General features: G+C 39.6%; 1 protein-coding gene across 1 annotated transcript in view; it reads right to left on the minus strand.

The window, feature by feature from the left end:
• Positions 1-8,747: 8,747 nt before the first annotated feature.
• CHMP2B (Charged multivesicular body protein 2b) overlaps positions 8,748-21,376 on the minus strand; it is an 80,402-nt gene continuing 67,773 nt past the window's right edge. Inside the window, exon 8 of the mRNA XM_090378874.1 lies at positions 8,748-9,217. Coding sequence (XP_090235000.1) covers positions 9,110-9,217 — 108 coding nt within the window. The 3' untranslated portion in view covers positions 8,748-9,109. The remainder of the gene's footprint in view (positions 9,218-21,376) is intronic.

Genomic DNA, 21,376 nt, shown 5'->3' on the forward strand with positions numbered 1-21,376 from the left:
TAAAATACGTATTTTATTCGTAAAAAATTTATTATATTAAATAAAATAGTCGTAATAAAATACTTACGTATTTTATAATACGTAAGTATAAATTATAATACGTAAGTCGTAATAAAATACTGCTAATGCTTTTGCTTCTATCGTAAGCAAACTTGTTTTTTGTTTCATTTTCTATCCAAACAGATGACAGCCGTTCCATCTCTTCCTATTCTTTGTGTGTTAATCTAATGGATTTTAATTACACTTTGAGTTGTTCCCGCTATGAAAGTTGTTTTTATTTTCTCTGCATTCTTTGTAATTCTCGGCGTTTCCTCATTTAGGTCTGTAGCACGTGCAATATCACACGGTCTTTCATTTCGCTCAAAGCGTTTCACAATTTCATATTTTTTCTCTATTGACAGAAGCGGACTGGCCTTACGGGGGAAACCACGGTGGGCCGGAGGTCGGTGTGATTTTGGCCATAAACCGTAGTATGAGGCCACTACAAATTTTCCCGGGTAAGAATTTTTGACCCAGTCCGCCTCTGTTTATCGATAATTGCTTCTTTTTTTTTTCTCTCTGAATCTGCAGTGTCTTAGCCAGGACGCTTCCTTTTCACACCTTTTAAGTATTTTACTAATTTTTAGGGAATAAAGCACAATTACAAAACGAGGAGGCACGCTTGATACACATAAACAAAGCTGCGCGCGTGTAGCAACTGAATAAATAACACCGTAAAGGCCGAGATACACTATTAATTAACACCTCGCATTTTACTAAAGCACATTTCTGGAGGCTACTACCATAAAACAATAAAAACAATTTCCAGTTGCGTTTCTGCTAATGGAATCTGTTATAAACTGGTAGTAAACTCCATCTAATTGCATTTGCGATTATACCGACAGCTGGAATTGTGTTGGTTTTTACGTTATTATGGTGAAATGTGTTTTCCCTTCACTGATATAAAACACATAAATACATTTTCAGAATCTTCTTCGTTCCTATCGTGTTGCGTTCCGTTGGGGTGATTCCGCGTTCGACTGCCATTTCTTGTAAACACAAAGGCGAATCGTGTATAAGCGAATTCGGTTCGTGTTATATAAGATAACGTTCCCCTATTTATAAATCGTGTATGATCGAATTCGTGTAATGCAAACACGTGTTATACGAGGACCGACTGTACGTTGCTTGTAGACCTGGGGAGAACCAGTTGGGTGAGGTTGGGTAGTTTTGTTCAATATTGGGTAGAAATTTCTTTGTGATCTCTCCCTTTTGAGAGTTGCTCCACCTTTCCTGCCATGCCTGCTGCAGGTGAGTTTGTATCCTCTTCTTTTCCACATTTCTGTTGCTGGCTAGGTCAATAGTGAACCCCAGAAAAGTCTGTGGGGTGCCTTTGTCTAGGTAGTATAGTAGGCCGCGTTGTATGATTTCTAGGTCCAGCGGGAGAGTGCCTGCGAGCACTTGCAGGGCGTGGGTGCTCACCGTGCGGCAAGCGCGAGTGATGGTTAGGAGGATGGATCTGTGAATTTGGTCCGTGATACGTCTGTTTACTGCTGTTGTAGTTTTTTGAAACCATGCACCGGATGCGTAGGTGACGATCGGAGTGAAGATAGCTTTGTAGAACAGTTTGAGCACTCGCTTTTTCAAGCCCCATTCTTTACGCGTGACCCTGGCAACCATGGCTGCGTAGCGTCTTATTTTTTTACGGAGATATTTCAGATGGTCCTGAAATGACAGGTTTTGGTCCAATATCACGCCTAGGTATTTCAGTTGGTTAGAGAATTTGATTGTTTCCTGCCCAATTTTTATTTGCGGAGGCCGCCTAAGATCAAGGCGTCCCTTTAGTAGGATGGAGTTTGTTTTTGTGGAGGATATTTTGAGTTGATTTCGGTTTGCCCATTCTTGGAGAGTGGTCAGGGCCCGATTTGCGAGGACCTCTAACGCAGCTCTTGAGTTTGCCTGTATCGTAAGAATGAGGTCGTCCGCAAATGCCTGAGATTGTACTTCATTGAGATCGTTAAGAAAGGTGTCCAAGACAATATTCCACAGTAGTGGGCCAAGGACCGAACCTTGAGGGCAGCCCCGATGGACATGCCTGGAGAGTGTGCCATAGGGGGCGGTGACTTTGATGGTTCTGTTGCTTAGGTAACTTTTGATGGTGTTATAGAGGTTTTCCGGCATGTTGGCTTCGCGCAACCTCGCCAGGACGCTCGGCCACCAAAGTGAGTCGAACGCCCCAGCGAAGTCGACGGCTATCACTAGGAAGTACTTTGTATTACATCTGTTTACCTTGGTCAGGAGGTGAGTTAAGGCATCCACGGCGGAGGTTCCCCGTCTGAAGCCGAATTGGTTTGTTGAGGCCAGGCCTGCCTCATCATAGTAATGTTGGATCCGTGTGTAAAGTAGTCGTTCAAATAGCTTACTGATAACTGTCAAAAGTGCAATGGGCCGATAGGAGTCTGGAAGGTGTGGTGGCTTTGTTGGATTCTTTAGGATGAGTTTAACGTTTGCCATCTTCCAGGAATTCGGGAAGATACCTTCTCTGAGACAGAGGTTATATAGGTTTAGTAGTAAGTTCGGAGCGTACTCTACCGTTTTTTTGATAATTTCGGGTTCCAGAAGGTCCGGTCCAGGGCATCTATTTCCCTTTATTAGGTCTGCTGCATTGCTGATCTCTTCCATGGTGAAAGGGTGCTCTTTTGTTGCCGTTTGATGAGTCTCGTTGGCTTGGCAAACTCGGCTCTGTTCTGTTGTCATTGTTTGTATCTCTGGATGAAAGGCAGCGTCAAGGATATTGTTGATGGTGTGTTCCCAAGTGATAGTCAAGTTTCCTTCAGGTGTTTTAGTGGCTTCAACTACTTCCCCTCTGGGAAGTTTGTTGGTGACGATCTTGTATACAAGTCCCCAAGGGTCCTTGTTTCCAGTGGTGGAGACCAGGCGCTCCCAGGATTGGTTTTTGCTTTCTCTAATTTGTGCTGTATAGGCGTTTCTTGCCTCTTTGTAGCTCTGTCGTAGGGTTTCAATTTCCGCCATCGGCCAGGAGCGTCTGGCTCGCTGGAAGGCCTTTCTTCTTTCCTGTGCCTCCTTCCTGAGTCGCTGGAGGGTTTGATTCCACCAGGGCACTTTCCCTGGTGTTGGATTTTTCTTCCTGATGGCTGTGTCGCTGGCTTCTTTTATGATTTCAGTCGTTTTAATTTGGAGGATTCTTGGGTCCTCGATACGTTGGAGTTCTCTCTGTCGTTGTTGTATGCTATTCCGTAGGGTGGTCTGGAAGAGTTCCCAGTCTGCCTTTGCTATGGCATATCTATGGGCAGTTTGTCTGTTCACAGGTACTGTGGCCAGTGATTTGTTTAGACTGAACGTAATGGCGCGATGATCAGACGTTGTCCAAGCCTCACGGACGGTCCATTTGGAAATGTTGTTGGCAGCATTCCTCGTTGCCATGGTAACGAGTTCCTGGTGTCTGTGCATGTAGCACAGTGGTATTGTCATTGCCTCCCCCCCACACTGGGTGGAAAAGGCCAGGGTTTGAATCCTGTCGATAACGCCAGGAACTTTAATGGGCTTTTTTCACTCCGTGCCTGAGTTAGTCAGTCTCGGGCATAGATAGCAAGGTTTGTTTTATGTGAAAACAGATCGATTGATAATGAAATTTTCTTGTAATGGAAGTGACGCAAATGACATCACTTCCTATTAGGTGGCTGTTAGATTTTAAATGATGCAAATGACGTCACTTCTTAAATGGCACTAACGATGCTAACTCAGTCACTAACGTTGATTCGGTAGGATAAGTAGTTGACTCAGTACAGTAAGTTCATAATAAGATACGGTAATTATGTCACTTTTAAAGGCCGCTAACTCAGCCACTAACATTGATTTAGTAGAGTAAGCAGAGGTAGTAATATTATTCAAGAATAATAGCTTCAAAGCCACTGACAGATCTTTGTTCAGCATACAGATTACAATCTAATAATACATGTTTCCAATCTGCTTCAATCCCACAAATACAAAAACTGTCTGTTGCTATACCCAACTGAAACAGTTTTGCATTTAATGATCCATTACCTGTCAATATAAAAGAAGCCAAAAAAACAATCTAATTTTTTGTTTAAAGACAAAAACGCAAACATCTGGAAAAAAGTATTTGGTGACTAGACCAGCCGTTCCACCTACATTTTCATATACAGTATTAAATAATTCATTTAAAATTATTTTTGTCCAATTTTTACATTAACAGATATATTAGAAGTTTTCCCATAAAGCTAACTTCCCAACCCTTCTTTAAATGATACACCATCCCTCTATATATCACATCCAAATACAGGGGTAACACCCCAGCTATTATCTGAAGGACACTTGTTGAAACTGTCCTACACTTGACTGATTGCTAATAACATCACCCTCTGTATGGAATTTAATTTGTTTTTTTTTATTCTAACAATATTTGTCCTCCTATATCAAATACCAGCAGCATATGAAATAACTGGCAGGAAAACGGCTTTATAATACAATTCAAGGGGTTTCTTTTTTTTTTTTTAACCCCCATTCTGTTCTCATTGTGCTAATTATAGCAGCACTAAAAGTTTACTTTATTAGCTAAATTCTCTATGTTCTGTACAACTTAACGTTTAAAAACCATCAGCTTAGTTTGTTATTGTGGTAATCAACTTACGTAATGTAACCCATTGGGTAAAATCCTCTATTTTCTGATTCCTTGTCTCCAAGACCAATCTTGAAGACCCTGGAACAACAAATTACCAAATCATCGGCGTATGCTATAGAATGACAGTGTTCAAGACTCCGAGAGAGCCACTGATCTAATACAAGATTCCAAGACGCAGACCCCAGTACTGAGCCTTGGGGACATCCGTGGTATACCAATGTGTCATAAAGTAAATGGATGTGGCCTCACTGATATTTTCCTATTTGTAAAATAATTTCTTATTACTTTATATAATTGATACGAACAATTCAACGGTATTAACACACTCTTCCACCACAGCGAATCAAACGCCCCCTCAAAGTCTATGAACACTGCAATAAACACATTTATCAGTAGCAGTATCACAAAAATGAATTAAGTCATATATAGGGTCTTCGGCAGAGTTTCCATGTTTAAATCCATATTGATTAGTTTCAACTGCACAATTAACTTTTAATAATTCATTTAATCTTATGGCTAAAAGTCTCTCATATATCTTCCCTAAGTTGGCCAATAAAGATATCAGCCAGTATGCTCTAGGCTCCGGAGGATTCTTCCCTGGTTTCAGGATCATCTTTAAAATTGCAAACTTCCATATTTCTGGAAAAACTGAATTCTAAAAGGCTCTAATTTGTTTAACATATTTTGGGAACTCTGATTAACGAACTTCTTTACAGAGAAATTTCAGAATTGCCGAAACCTTGGAAATGAAACTACAGAGAAATTTTGTATTTAGCAATTTTTTTAAAATTCCCCTGGGTAATTGCATTTATAATAGTTTCAGTAGAACTGAATAAAATTTCCAAATAACAATGGATTACGAGAGACTTTATTGGGAATGCATTGTTCCCAATAAACCTCTGGCCTTCAGGTAATTGAGTCAATTAGTGCACGAATTAAGAGCCAAAAGGATTACCATTCCACAACTTAGTGTTACTCTTAAAATCTGACCAACTGCCTGTCCCACATACTCAGAAATCGCTGTGGTCATCTGATTGGTTTTATAAAATCAGATGCTCAACACGACTTCCATCGTGTTGAGCATCTGGTAATAATTTACCAGGTATATAACGATGAGCAAATAATTCATTTGAAATAAATACAGTACATGAAATTGCAGACATGTTAAAAGTTGCTTATCTAGATCTGTGTTTTATATATATATTTCAGTAGGGAAAGGAGGTGATTATTCCTTTGTATAAGGCAGCAGTCAGCCATGCCTTGAGTACTGTGTACAGGTCTGGAGGCCTCAATTTAGGAAGGATGTAGAGATGCTAGAACACGTACAGAGATGGGCAACAAGATTGGTGAGTGGAACGAAAGAGTAGTCTTACGAAGAATGGCTTAAGTTCTGCAAATTGGAGAATAGGCACCTTCATGGTGATCTGATTGAGGTGTACAAGGCCTTGAATGGGTTGAGCAGGCTCATTTCTGATGGAATTCTTCCACTTGCTGAAATTACGAACCTGAGGGGGCATAAATTCAAATTGAGGACAGTTATAGAATAGATGTGCAGAATTTGCCTTTAGCCCGTGGGTAGTTGATTGCTGGAACAAACTTCCATCTGTCATTGTGGAAGTTGATAGCTTAAATACTGGATAAACATTTAGAGGGAATGGATGTACGAATTTTTTTTTTGGTTGATGCTATACAGCTTGTTTTCTTGCATCACATACCTTGATTTCTACTACTACTAGTGCCTGTTTTAAAAAATTGGAAAAATATACCAATACTTATAAGCATGTTTTTCTAAAATTTGGGAAAACACTTCTAATTTAAAATTTATAAATCAGCAAAATAAAATTTTTGCTTTCACAACATTAGCAAGTTATAAAACAGCAATAGCTCCAAAAGGTTTGGTTTGGGTTTTATTGGCGCATCAGCAACTGAGGCTATAATGCGCCAAATACCGGTCATATGTAAAAAGGCTCCAAAAGGAGATCAATCTTTAAATTGCTGGCATAGTATTACCTCACTAGCATTTGAAAATATTCTTGCACTGCCTCTATTTAAGTGTACCTTGCCTTTGTAAATACAGGCTCCTGTTAACAAGCACAGACGACACTGAAAGAAATTCTTCCTCCAAGCAGTCTTGCACAATTCCTCCAGGGTTGAATTAATTAACAAGGCTCTCATCATGTACTCGTACTATCATACCTGTGCCGAATTTGACATTTTAAAAAATAATTCAGATCATGACTTTTTCTCAACACCACGTGTATTCATCAAGTCCTTGGATCTCCAACTCTAATATCATTAGTAATATGCACAACAATAGCACCTTTTTTTTCCTTTAAAATAGTTCTCTAGGTCATCATCATTCTACCTATTCTTTTCAAAAAATATATTTCCTACTGGATTAATTTTGAGATGAACCAGTTTTACCACATGGATAACACCTCTGTATTATACAGATAGTAAAAGTGGTTCCTTTCAAATTCATCCATATAATTTCCAAATTATATATTTCCCATCTGCCTGATGTCACTGACAAACCTGTTTTTACTCTCGCTAACCCTGACATAGCCCATGGATATTTGTTCTGTGAGGAATGCTAGCTGTCCTTTTAATCCATGGCACCCTGCCAGAGGTGGATTTACTGTGAAGCTAACAAAGTTTAAGCTTTAGGACACCTTCACTTGCACAGGCCGGTTCCAAGGCTGTGATGGGCCTTAGCAATATGTTCACGTTTTTGTGAAATTTGAAAGCATAAGATATTTTAAACTGTCAGTTAAGACTGCTGTTTCTTTCCACTTTGACTTTCCGTAATGTTGGAGTGGCATGGCCGCAGGCACTTTTGGGATTCGGCTAGCAGGGGATCTTAACCTTTTTTGCACCCTGGACCCCCTTTGGCAGTCTTGTGAAGCTTATGGAACCCTTGTCAGAATAATGTTTTTAAGTGCATAAAGTAAAATACATACAATTAATTACAAAGGAAACCAATTATAATTGAAATACATTTATCACAATATTAGAAAAACAATTTGGGACATAGTAATATATGTGCTTCTTTATTAACACATTAAATAACAAGACAATACATTTAAAATATAGGCAAGTTAAAGTTAAATTTTATTTTTTAAAGACAAGTGTGAAGGCTGTTGTTGCATAGCTTGAATAAGAACATTAAGCTGTGGGGTGGTCTTTGACAAGGCAAAGATGTCCAACTGGATATCCAGTCTATTTCATTTTTTTTGTTTTGGTGACAAGTATTGAAATCTCATGCAACCCAGCGGAGGGTCTAATAATTACCGTAATTTCAAAGTAGTGATGAGTGCAAAAGATATTTGGAGATATCTGCAACAACTGTAATGTGATTTCTATCGATGACAAAGTCACAGGTACTGCTAATACCATTGTGGTTTGTTGCCTACATTCATAATTGAAGGAAATGCTAAATACCAGTTAGAGGGTAGCGAAAATAAAGATGTAATTTTTTCCCATCCAATTTCTGGAATTTGTGATATTCACAAATTCCAGATTGCACACAGATTGCACATCTGTGTTAAAAGCAGTTTAGAAAGTATTCACTGACATTGGACTATTCTCACATATCGTGTGTCTCTTTGGAATTATATTTGTTCTTACCATCGTTTAATCCATTTTGCAAGTGATCAATGCTCCAGTAAAGATGCTGTAACATACTACTGAGCAATAAACAATTTTATCATGGTGTATAAAGTATAAGTTATTAGAAATAATTTTGATATGTACATTGTTTAAATGCATATTTTTTTTTAATATGCAGTGCACCTTTGCATCATTTATCAAGGTATTCACCTTCAAACAAACCTCTGCATAAAGAACAAAATAAAAAACAAAAAGAAAAACAGCCAAAGTTGATATCAGTCAAAACATTACAATTACTTTTTTTTTTTGCTAATAAATGCACTGTAAAAATCATAATTTTTAGAGTATTGTATCATCTGTTTCCTTTTCGTCCAATTATGGTAAAATTGCAACTGGAATTTAAGTATATAATGCAAATAACTAATACTAAAAGAAAAATTTTATTTAACAAACTGTTTTTAATAAGCAAATTTCATTTTTTTTAAAAATAGGTTATGAACATTTCTTCACAGGCACTGCAAAAGTGAGGGTGGTGTTTTATTGGTGCTGCCAACTTCATAAATGTTTTCAGATTGGCATCTAGCCAACAATGCTTAATTACAATAACAAAAATGCATTATTACCAATGCAAATGAAAAATCTCTAGCCTTGAGAGGTATTAAATTTTGATTACATAATTTTTTTTTTTTTTTTTAACTATTCTGATTTCACAGCACAGTTTACATAACATGCCAGTTCAACAAAGTTCTTGCATATAGACTTCTCAGCATCCAAATTAACTTGAAAATGCATACACAGCTAAACAAGTCCTAATTACAATAATTGGCCTCTTCTTTTTATGCCTCCCCACAAGGGAAGTTATGTCTTCAACTGTGCTAACTGCCTTTCAATTTCTTCATCAGTAGGAATTTTTGACCTTGAACTCTCTCCAAGTGCCCCTCCATGAACTGAAGGAGCTTCAGCCATCTAAAAAAAAAAGTTTTAATTTTATTCATCTTCCTTTAACAACACAAACAACCTATTATACAAATGCAACTATAGCAAACTATCTAAAATTAAAAAAAAAATTGCACAATTTTTGAAACATCCAGTGATCAACAAGTCTGTTGCAATGCAAATGCATTCATTTCAATTTCAGCAACTTCCTCTTCCACCTCCTCATGATTAGATGTGCCCCACTTAATATATTAAATTTCTCAATAAATAGTTTAATAGTCCTAGTCACATTTGTTAGCTTATTTTTTAATTTAGCTGGAGATTTTGTACAACACACCTTAATATTCGGAGAACTTTGTAAAGTGTGTTCAATGTCAAACGGCACCAGGGGTTCCCCCATCTACGCATAGTATACATTGTCATGTGAAATAGAACACTGTTGAGGCCAGAAATTTAAAAGTGTACGTATTTAGCTGTTTGATTCCTACTGAGGCTCAACACTGCCCACACTTAGTCCTGTGGAGGCAGACCAGATACCCAGTAGCTTTATTTTAGTTCACTCTGGCAGGCCCAGCCACCTAGTTTACTGAGATTTCAGTGGCTAGGACCTAAAAAAAAAAAAAGAACGCTAAAATTAGTAAGGCCAAAAAGTTTGTATACATGATTTAATTTGGACATGATTAGATTTTGAAGTGTGGGGAGTATGTTGGCATATAGGTAGAGTGGGGGAAGGCTGAAGAGGAGGTTGAAAGGCAGAAGTATGAGGACAATAGAGAAGATGACCACAGGTCAAGACAGTGGGGCAGTCCCATGCCTCACCAGGAGAAGAAATAGGGGTGATGGGGAGGGGGTACAGGAGCACCACTGTCCCCTGCCAGGGAAGGGGAGGAAAGTGTGCTGAGCTAGCACCTAGCACAGATCACTAATGAGGCAGATGGCAGCAGAGCTGCGCTGTTTGTGCAGGGCCTACTCATGGTTAGCGGTCACAGGGAGATTCCTGCCGACTTCAGTGTGGAGTCATAGCAGAGACATGGTCCCTATTCTGAGTTTAAGTCAATATTCAGTGTCCTATCAGTTGGTAGTCAATCTTGGGACAGGATCCCATTTGTGATTGGTTTTATGTTGCCAAGTAGTGGGTGAGGTCAGTTTCAGTAGCATTAACGCTGGCTGAGGAGTCAAGTCCAGGTCACAAGTCTTTCATGGGACAGGATCCCTTCCCTGTTGGTTGGTATTTATTCTTTAAGATTCCCTGTTCCTACCATTGTTCTTCTGTCCTAGTTGTTGTTTGGCTCCCTCATTGAGTGTCATTGAGATGTTTTTTGCGACTGCTGGTTCTGCTCTCAGAGCCTTTGGCCATGATTTAGTTGGTGTTACCTTACAGCATCTCCTGTGTTGTAGGCACTGACTTACTATTGTATTATTGTTGATTGGTGGTTTACGTTTGTTGTTTGTTATTTGGTTTTTAGGAGCATTAGCAACTAAGGCCATATTGCTCTGGGATATGCGGTGGTCATTCCCTGACCTTTCTGCATCCTCCGTATTTGGTGGTGATGGGCTCGAACCCCGGTCTAATCAAGAAGCGTATGCTACGCACTGCTGCTCCTTCCCACCTGACTTGTCAATCACTGTGTGTTGTAGTTAGTTAGTATTCTCCTTCTTGCAAAGCATCTTTGCGCAAAGTCTGTTAGGGCTCTGTATCCATCTTCATTATTGAGGAGGTGGTATTCCTGTCTTTTTGGGTTATATCTTACCCATGTAATTAGTGTGCACCTGAGGTCCTCATACTGAGGGCAGTTGTACATTATATGGTCCCAGCATTCGATTTCTTCACACAAGCAGTGTGGATTCTCCGTGAGGCTGAAATCCAGTAAATTTGCATTGAAAAGGCCATGGCATCATTCCCTCGCTCCTTGTATAATTCTCTATAGTAGCCTTCTGCTATTTGAATTATGCCTTCTCTGCTATTTATAAGTATATCATCACTATTCTTCAGTTGCAGTATCATTTGTCTTTCTGTATTACTGCTCATGGCTGCTGATTTAAGTCCTTTGTTTTCGCTTAATGCTTGTTCTACTTTTCTTGTGTTAAATCTTCTTATGTCCTCTCTGAGTCTCTTTCTAATAGCTTTGCATAACTCAGTATACTCAATTTTCTCCTTGTCAGTGTTTATCTTCTAGAAGTACCTAAACCATTTACAGATGACATTGTGGTCATAAGCCACGATCCCAAAGAATTAGAGGAAAATCTTAATCAGTTATGCACAGCTAGTAAGGATTTTGGACTAAAGATGAATATGGCTAAAACAAAAGTAATGATGAACAAGTATGCCATAGAAAGGGAAATAATGATTAAAGGAGCAGTAATTGAAAAGGTGGAGTCATATACTTATCTGGGACAAGTTATTAGCTGTAATAATGATAAATGGCTGTAAGTCAAGAGAAGAATAAATTTTGGATGGATAGCATTCAGGAAATATAGTCACATACTGAAGAGCAATATCCCAGTTTGTCTGAAACGTAAAATAATGAACCAATGTATACTCCCCACCATGACTTATGGAAGTGAAACTTGGGCACTCACCAAAAGAATGGAAGAGAAGCTGAGAACTACACTGCGAAGAATGGAACGAATTATATTGGGAATCAGACTGTTAGATAAGAAGAGAAAGACATGGATTAGGCAGCAAACTCAAGTAAAGGACATTCTTATCAAAACTAAAGAACTAAAATGGTCTTGGGCAGGACACATAGCTCGAAGACATGATGACAGATGGACTAAGAAAATAACAGAATGGTATTCAAGAGGAGCTAGAAGAAAACCTAGAAGACAAAGCAGAGATGGATAGATGAAATTCATGAGTTTGTAGGTAGTAAATGGATGGCCAGTGCTCAAAACAGAAGGAACTGGAAAGTTGCTGGAGAGGCCTTCATCCTGCAGTGGATTGAAAATGGCTGATGATGATGATGACACTTGGTCATTGTCAGAGAGTATCTGACTGAGTGAATCAGGCTGTCAAATGGCAAAAATCAGTAAAACATATACATCATTCATGTCTAAAATGGGGGCTAAAATATGTTAATAGTTAAAATGGCATCGTAGCCCTCACACAAAGAAGGGTCTCTGCTCTCAGCTGAAAAGAGTGCAAGATGACTATGTCCCGTGCAGAGGCAAGCAAGACCAACTTCCTCTAAGGTTCCTGCACAAACCAGACTGGCATGTTTGGATTACAGGCTTAATTTGTGGCCTGTCAGTGCCATGGCTGTTGCTGTTGGGAGTGTAATACATCTCTTATCACTTATCTGCAGTCCGTATAGGAGACTAGCAGGCTGTGATTGTGCTGATCTGGCCGCAGCATCAGCCAGATCATTTCCACTGATCACAATGTGGCTCATGAACCAGCAGAACTGAATGTCAAACGTAGATTCATAAAGAGAATATAAGCTTCTGTTGGACCCTGGATGGGACGCGATGTAGATTATATCCAAACTGATAAAACCCTAATATTGATGATCCTGCTCAGATAGCAAACAAACTGAATGAGTATTTTGCATCTACATTCACATGTGAGGAATTATTAAGGTTTGAAAATGACAGAAGGTTATCAAATTGTAGCAGGATACTTAATGATTTTGTAATAACTGAGAGCAAAGTGGAGGAGAAATTGTTGACGTTAAACATAAGAAAAGCACCTGGGGTGGATGGGATCTATCCAGTTATATTAAAAGAGGCAGCGAAGCAACTAAGCAAACCCTTAGCCATAATAATGAGAGCATCCTTGGACTCAGGGGAGGTTCCCACAGACTGGAGACGTGCAATGTATCCCCAATTCACAAAGGGGGATCGAAGGGTGACACAAGTAATTACAGACCAGTTTAACTTCTGTTCCGGGTAAAATAATGGAGTCATTGGTTAAAGATGCATTGCAGGATCATCTACACAAGACTGCAGCAATAATTCAGACAGCATGGGTTTGTTAAGGGAAAGTCTTGTCTGACAAATTTGATTGGTTATTAAGATGTGGTTAGCATTAGTAGAGGCATGTGATGCAAGAAAGCAAGCTTATTCAGCATCAGCCAAAAAAAAAAAAAAAACACACCACCCCCTTTTCACCCCTCCGTACGCTCGAAATACCTGTCCAGCTGAGCCTTAAATTTGTTTAGGCTATCAACTTCAACAACAAGTGATGGAAGTCTGTTCCACCAACCAACCACCCGCTGGCTAAAGGCAAATTTCCGCACATCTATCCGACATCTGTCTTTCCTCAATTTGAATTTATGCCCTCTCAGGTGATTATTCTGAGCAAGAGGAAGAATCCCATCGGCATTGAGCATGCTCAAGCCATTCAAGGCCTTATACACCTCTATCAGATCACCTCGCCAGTGCCTAGTCTCCAGACTCTGTAATTTGCAAAATTTAAGCCTTTCTTTGTAAGAGCAACCCTTTGTTCCATTCACTAATCTTGTTGCCCTTCTCTGTACTCTTTCCAGCAGCTCTACATCCTTCTTGAAATGAGGCCTCCAGACCTGTATACAGTACTCAAGGTGTGGCCTGACCATTGCCTTATACAAGGGAATAATCACCTCCTTATCCTTGCTAGAAAAATTTCTGTACATCAATGACAAGACACCATGAGCTACTCTTGCAGCTCGTCTGCACTGCTCGGAGAACTTCATATCTGCCTGCACAAATACCTCCAGGTCCTTTTCATTCTCTACCACTGTCAGTGTAGTACCGCAGATTTGATACTTTGCTCTGGGGTTACTGTTTCCCATATGTAGTACTTTACATTTGTAATGTTAAACTTCATTTGCCACCTCTCAGCCCATCTGCTCAACCTTTCCAGATCCTTTTGCAGCAGCATAGCATCAGTAGTGTCCTTAACAACCCTGCCAACCTTTGTATCATCTGCAAACTTGGACATTGAGCTTGATATACCATCATCAATATCATTTATAAATACAGAAAACAACAACGGGCCCAAGACTAAACCCTGAGGAACTCCACTAATAACATTAGTCCACGTTGAGCAGTGTCCATTGATTACCACTCTCTGTCTTCTGCCACTCAACCATCCCTTTATTCATAGCAGCAATTTGCCTCCAATGCCACACTGCTCCAATTTGTGCAGCAGTCTTCCATGTGCAACAGTATCAAAAGCCTTTCTAAGATCCAAGGATATAATATCGAAGTTATTCCCTGCATCCAGTTCTTTTGTGACTACATCATAGTATCCAATCAAATTGGTCAGGCAAGACCTGCCCTTAACAAAACCATGCTGTGTCTGAGCTATAACTGAATTCTTGTCTAGATGATCCTGCAGTGCTTCTTTAACCAGTGCCTCCATTAATTTTCCTGGAACAGTAGTTAAACTAACAGGTCTATAATTACTTGTGTCAGCCTTTGATCCTCCTTTGTGAATTGGGGTTACATTTGCACATCTCCAGTCTATGGGTACCTCCCCTGAGTCCAAAGAAGCTCTCATAATTATGGCTAGGGGTCTGCTTACTTCCTTTGCTGCCTCCTTTAATATAACTGGATAGATCCCATCCACCCAGGGTGCCTTTTTTATGTTTATCCTCAACAATTTCTCCTCCACTTTCCTCTCAGTTATTACAAAATCATCTAGCTCACTGCCAATGTTTACTTCACCTACGACATTCCCCTTCCTCAATAACTCCTCATGTGTGAATGTAGATGCAAAATACTCGTTTAGATTGTTAGCCACCTGAGCAGGATCCTCAACTGTTGAACCATCAATATCCAGTGGACCAATCTGATTCATCCCTTTCCTTCTTGAGTTTAAATAGGTAAAGAACTCTTTTCTGTTTTTCTTTGCATCCTTTTCCAAGGATTTCTCATAATCTGCCTTTGCCTGCCTAATCTCCTTTGTGACTTGGTTACAGACCAACTTGTATCTATCATAGGCTTCCATGTCGCCCATTAATTTGTATGTATCCCATGCATTTTTCTTCTCTGCCATATGTCTCATTAGTTCATCTGACAACCACTTAGGTTGTCAGATGAACAATATGTAAAGCCTGGTAGCTTCCAAGATAAGTTCCTTGAATGCTTCCCATTTTGAATTTGCTGTTGGTAACATCATCAGTTGGTCCCACTGTACAGAATTTAAGTACTGTCTCAGAACATCATAGTCGCCTTTACGAAAGCAAAAACCCTTCCCTTTACCTCTGATGGTAGTTACCTCCTTGAGTAAATCCCACTTCAGCACACTGTGATCACTGCCACCTAGTGGTTCCTTTATCTGCAGATTCTTAATGCATGAAGAATCACTACTGATAATCAGATCAAGAGTATTGTTCCCTCTAGTTGCCTCCCGAACATGCTGGTGTAGAAAACAATCATCCAATAAATCCACAAAAGCCTTGCTAGTGTGCGAGTGACCAACCCACAAATTCCAGTCATTATCTTGGAAATTAAAATCCCCCATTATAAGACTCTCTGATTTACTGGCCCACTATTTCCCTGTATAGTATCTTATTATACTCATCAGAGTCATTAGGCCTATAGCACACTCCTACTCTCAATTTTGATTTCCCTATGCTTATGTCACACCGAACTGACTCGACACTGCCCTATCCATCGATGCCAACTGGCTTCATTTCCTTGGATTTTATGCGTTTCTTAACTAATAGCATAATCTCTCCTCTCCTCCTGTCCTGTCTATCCTTTCTATACACATTGTATTCCCCAAATTCCAGTTCTGCATTCCTTATATCTGTCTGACACCACGTCTCTGATATCCCAACAATATCTGCCTTTGATGTTTTGAGCAATATCTCAAATTCATCAAATTTATTAACAAACTCCTAGCATTGGAACTGTATGCAAACTGGTTACAAAGGAACTGGATGCAAAAAATAATTTTGATATCATATATTTGGATTTTAGGAAAGCTTTTGACACTGTTGCACATGGAAGACTATTGTACAAATTGCAGCAGAATGGAATTAAGGGTAAGTTGCTACAATGGATAAAAGGATGGTTAAGTGGGAGAAGACAGAGGGTAGTAATCAATGGGTGCTGCTCTTCGTGGACTAATGTTATTAGTGGAGTCCCACAGGGTTCGGCGTTGGGTCCACTGTTGTTTTTTATATTTATCAATGATATTGATGAAGGTATATCAGGCTTAATGTCAAAGTTTGCAGATGATACAAAGTTTGGCAGGGTTGTTAATGACAGTAATGGTAGGGTGCTACTGCAGCAGATCTTGATAACTTGGGCAGATGGGCTAAGAAGTGGCAACTGAAGTTTAACCTACAAATGCAAGGTACTGCATATGGGTAGCAGTAACCCCAGAGAAATGTACCAACTGTGTGGTACTACACTTAAGGTGGTACAAAATGAAAAAGACCTAGGAGTAATTGTGCAGTCAGATATGAGTTTTCTGAGCAATGCAGACAGGCTGCCAGGGCAGGTCATGGGGTTTTGTCAATGATATATAGGAATTTTGCTAGCAAGGAAAAGGAGGTGATTGTCCCTCTGTATAAGGCAATGGTCAGGCCACGCCTTGAGTACTGTGTACGGGTCTGGAGGCCTCATTTTAGGAAGGATGTAGATTTGCTTGAATGTGTACAGAGAAGGGCAACAAGATTGGTGAGGGGAATGAAGGGATCCTCTTACCAAGAGAGGCTTAAGTTCTGCAAATCGCAGTGGCTGGAGACTAGGCACCTGTGCGGTGATCTGATTGAGGTGTATAAGGCCTTGAATGGGTTGAGCACGCTGAATTCTGATGGGATCCTTCCACTTGTTCAGATTACGAACCTAAGGGGACATAAATTCAAATGAAGAAAGGACACATGTAGAATAGATGTGCGGAAATTTGCCTTTAGCCAGCGGGTGGTTAATTGCTGGAAAAAACTTCCATCTGTCGTTGTGGAAGTTGATAGGTTAAATAAATTTAAGGAGGAACTGGACAGGCATTTGGAGGGAATGGTGTGATTTTTTTTTTTTTTTTTGGCTGATGCTGCATAAGCTCATACACTTGCTTTCTTGCATCACATGCCACTACTACTACTATATGCTTAAAGAATCTGTGTAAAGTATACCTCAATTATTTATTAATTTTAATGTGATCCAAAGCTAGCTCTACAGCATACAACTCTGCAGTGTATATACTGCACTCCTTAGGAATCTTCTCAGAAACTGTGCTAACTGGGAAGACAGTAAAAGATCCCACAGATAACTCTGATTAATTTCGTGTCATCAGTAAATACGGGCCAGGAAATCAGAGTAAGGAAGTTGATGAACAGTATAAAGTTATAGGTGGACAGATGGTGAAGTGCTGGCCTTTCCCTGATGTTAAGGAAGAAGTTGCATGGCAGAAAGTAGACATGCCAAGGTAAAAGGGATTGTTTTGGTGACCGGGCAATGTTGTCTACTGTGACATAAAGCTCTCTGACTAGCTTGTGGACATAAACACGAAAGGGACGGTTGGCAGTCTGATGGACGTTAAACATATTTTCCCATCGTGGCTCAAAAACAGATGTTCATGTAGGATTGTCTGCAGGAATTTCAGTTTAAAAGTACATTTTAATGAGAATTGTTTTTGTTGGAGGGACAGTGATGGTTTCACCTGCTTCAACATATAAACTCTGGAGAGGGGATGTTCAAAATGCTCCAGTAGCAATGCAGATGGTGAATTGGGTCTGGCCATCATGTATGCTATTTCTGGCAGATGCGTACACTTGCGACTCATAGTCTAGTTTAGGTCAGACTAGTGCACGATAGAGGTAGAGTAAAGTGTACTGGTCTGCTCCACAATAATTAGATGAGATAGCAGGAAGGAAGTTCAGTATGTGCACAGTTGACGGATATGTGGAAGGAATGTAAACTTACTATCGAATACGAGCCTGAAGAATTTTGTCTCAGGTGATACTGGAATGATTTTTTTCTCTGAGCTTGAGTCTGGTTTGTGGTGACGGTTCTGTTTGCAACAAAAGTGTATGCAGATGACTTTCTGAGGCAAGAACCTGAAACCATTAGCCATTGCCCAAGAATTGAGATGGTCAATGGCATGCTGCAATTGTCTTTTGATAACCTTCATATTGCATGACTGCAAAAAGATGCTGAAGTCACCAACGAACAGGGCACCGTTTACAGCTGGAGGAAGTTTTCAGTAATAAAATTTCCCTCGATAGCAAAAAATGTAACACTTAGAACTGACCCTTGGGGCTCCCTCCTCTTGGCAGAAAGATCAAGAGAAAATAGATCCCACAGGAACCTGGAATGAGTGATTTAGTAAAAAATTTTTAATAAAGAGGGATGAATGGCCCTAACACCAAGCACATATCTTTTAAAATTCCAAATTACCAAGCCATGTCATATGCTTTTTCCATATCAAAGAAAAGCAACACCGGGTGACTGCGTTTGAGGAAAGCATCTCAAATAGATCTTTCCAGTCTTATTAAATGGTCAAGTGTTGACCTGTTCCTTCAGAAGCCAAATTGTATTGTGGTCATTTGCTTCCAAATGTCACATGAGGCATTTGAAAGGGTGCTGACCAACCCTTCAAGGGCTTTGCACAAGGAGCTTGTCAGAGCAACTGGGTGATAATTATTCGCAAATTTTGGATCCTTTCCTCGCTTTGGAAAGGCAAGCACAATTGCCTTAAACCAGGAGTTCAGAAACTGGTCTTCTTCACTACAACAGAATCATCAAGAAAGATTCTGTTGTATACACACACACACAGCAGCCGATCCATAGATTCAGGTGAAAGATATTTAATCATCTCATAATGGATGTCATCTGGCCCAATGGCTCTTGCATGGGATAGAGATAGTGCCATTTTCATTTTGCATTCTTTGAAAGGCTGATTGTATATCCCCTCACAGTTATTTGAAGATAATGCTGCCCTTCAGTTTTTTGTTTGAGAGCCAGAAACTCAGCGAAGTAATTGGGCAGTTGGATATGAAGTTCTCTAAACAGTACACACAGGGTGCCAGGACAGCTCATGGGGTTTTGTCAATGATATATAAGAACTTCACCAGCAGGGATAAAGAGATGATTATCACATTGTATAAGGCAATGGTTAAGCCACATCTTGAACACTGCCTAGAGGTCTGGAGGTGTAATTTTAGGGAGGATGTAGATCTGCTGGTATGGATACAGAGAATGTTAATGAGATTAGCAATTGGAGCAAAAGGATCATCTTACCAAGAAAGGCTTCAGTTCTGGAAATTTCAGAGTCTGGATGTGTTCATGGCTTTGAATGGAATGAGATTGTTCAGGAATTCGTCCTCTTGCTCAAACTATACATGTGAGAAGGGCATAAATTCAAACTGAGGAAGGATGGTTGCAGGATAGATGTACGTAAGTTTGCCTTCAGCTAATGTTGTCACTTGTTGGAACAAACTTTTATCTGTTGTAATAGATGTGGGTAGTTTAGCATTAGTAGAGGCATATGATGCAAAAAAGCAAACTTATACAGCAGCAGCCAAAAAAAAAAAAAAAAAAAACCTTCCCATTTCACCCATCCATTCACTCCAAATGTTTGTCTAGTTCTGTCTTGAATTTATTTAAGCTGATAACATTAGTTCACGAAGGCAGTGTCCACTGATTACCACCCTCTGTCTTCTACTACTCACCCATCCCTTTATCCATAGCAGCAACTTACCCTTAATGCCAAACTGCTCAAAAGCAATAACCGTGTGGTACTAAAGTGATCAGGATGCAGGCATCCTGATCACTTTAGTACCACATGGTCTGGAGGCCTCCTTTTAAGAAGGATGTAGAGTTCTTAGAATGAGTACAGAGAAGGGCAACAAGATTGGCGAGGGGAACAAAGGAGTCCTCTTACCAAGAAAGGATTAAGTTCTGTAAAATGCATTTGGAGACTAGGCACCTGTGAAGTGATCTGACTGAGGTGATGAGGCTTTGAATGGGTTGAGCAGGCTCAATGCTGATGGGATTCTTCCTCTTGCTCAGATCACGAACCTGAGGCGGCATAAATTCAAATTGAGAAAACAGTTGTAGAATAGATGTGCAGAAATTTGTCTTTAGCCAGCATGTAGTTAATTGCTGGAACAAACTTACATCTGTCCTTATGGAAATTGATAGCTTAAATATATTCAAGGAAGAACTGGACGAAGTTTTAGAGAAAATGGATGTGTGAAATGGGATTTTTTTTTGCCTGATGTTGTATAAGCTTGCTTTTTTGCATCATATGCCTCTACTAATGCTCCAATTTGTACAGCATTCTTTTATGTGCAAACAGTATTAAAGCTTTCTTGAAATCCGAGTAAATGATATCTAAATTATTTTTTTCATTCGGTTCCTTTGTGACCACATTACAGTAAATGGATGGTCTCTACTTCTGGACTCTTACATTCATTGATATTGCTTCAGAGAGTGTGACAGACCTCAATCAGATTCCATCTAAGGTGCCTGGTTGCTGAGCTCTGTAGCCCATGAATTCACAAAGTTTTTCCTCATGTGGATGCCTGCCCTTTTGCAGATCACACAAAGCAGGTTGCTTATGTTTAAGCCTGAAGGTTTTTTTTTTTTTTTAGGTGCAACTCCATACTTGGTGACAGTATTTCAAGTACAGCCTTACACAGCGGAATTATAACCACCCTATCTCTAGAGCAAATGTACAATAAATCATTATTAGGACACCATAGACCTCCCTTGTCACCTATCTATACTATTCAGAGAATGTGTGACTGTATTATCACACTCAAATCCTTTTCTTCCTCTACTGTTTTTAACTCAACCCTACCAAGTGTCTAAATTATTTTGAGGTGCTTTTTGCAAATTGTAAGACCTTACACTTTGGCATTAAAACACAGCCCCTACTTTCCTGATCATCCTTAAAGCCTGTTCAAATCATCCTGAAGGAGTGCTGCTTAGCACTGTTCATTAACAACTCTCCCAATCTTTACATTTTCTGGAAATTTTGATATCACAACCTCTATCCCTTTGTTGATGTAATTTATGAAAAATCAGAAACAGTAGTCTCAGAACCAATCCTTATGGATCTCCACTTCTAATGTTAGACAAATGTGAAGGGTAACCGTTAATCACAACACTCTGTCTCCTGCCCAGCAGCCACCCTGCACTCCAACTTAGAATCTCACCTGAAAATCCAACATTTTCCAGCAACCTTTCATGTATGTGGGACTGAATTAAATACTTTGCTAAAATCCAAATAAGCAATGTCAAAATTATTTC

This window comes from Mastigoproctus giganteus, chromosome 8, assembly GCF_048544385.1.
Source record: "Mastigoproctus giganteus isolate SK-2022 chromosome 8, ASM4854438v1, whole genome shotgun sequence".
NCBI classification, from domain to species: Eukaryota; Metazoa; Arthropoda; class Arachnida; order Uropygi; family Thelyphonidae; genus Mastigoproctus; species Mastigoproctus giganteus.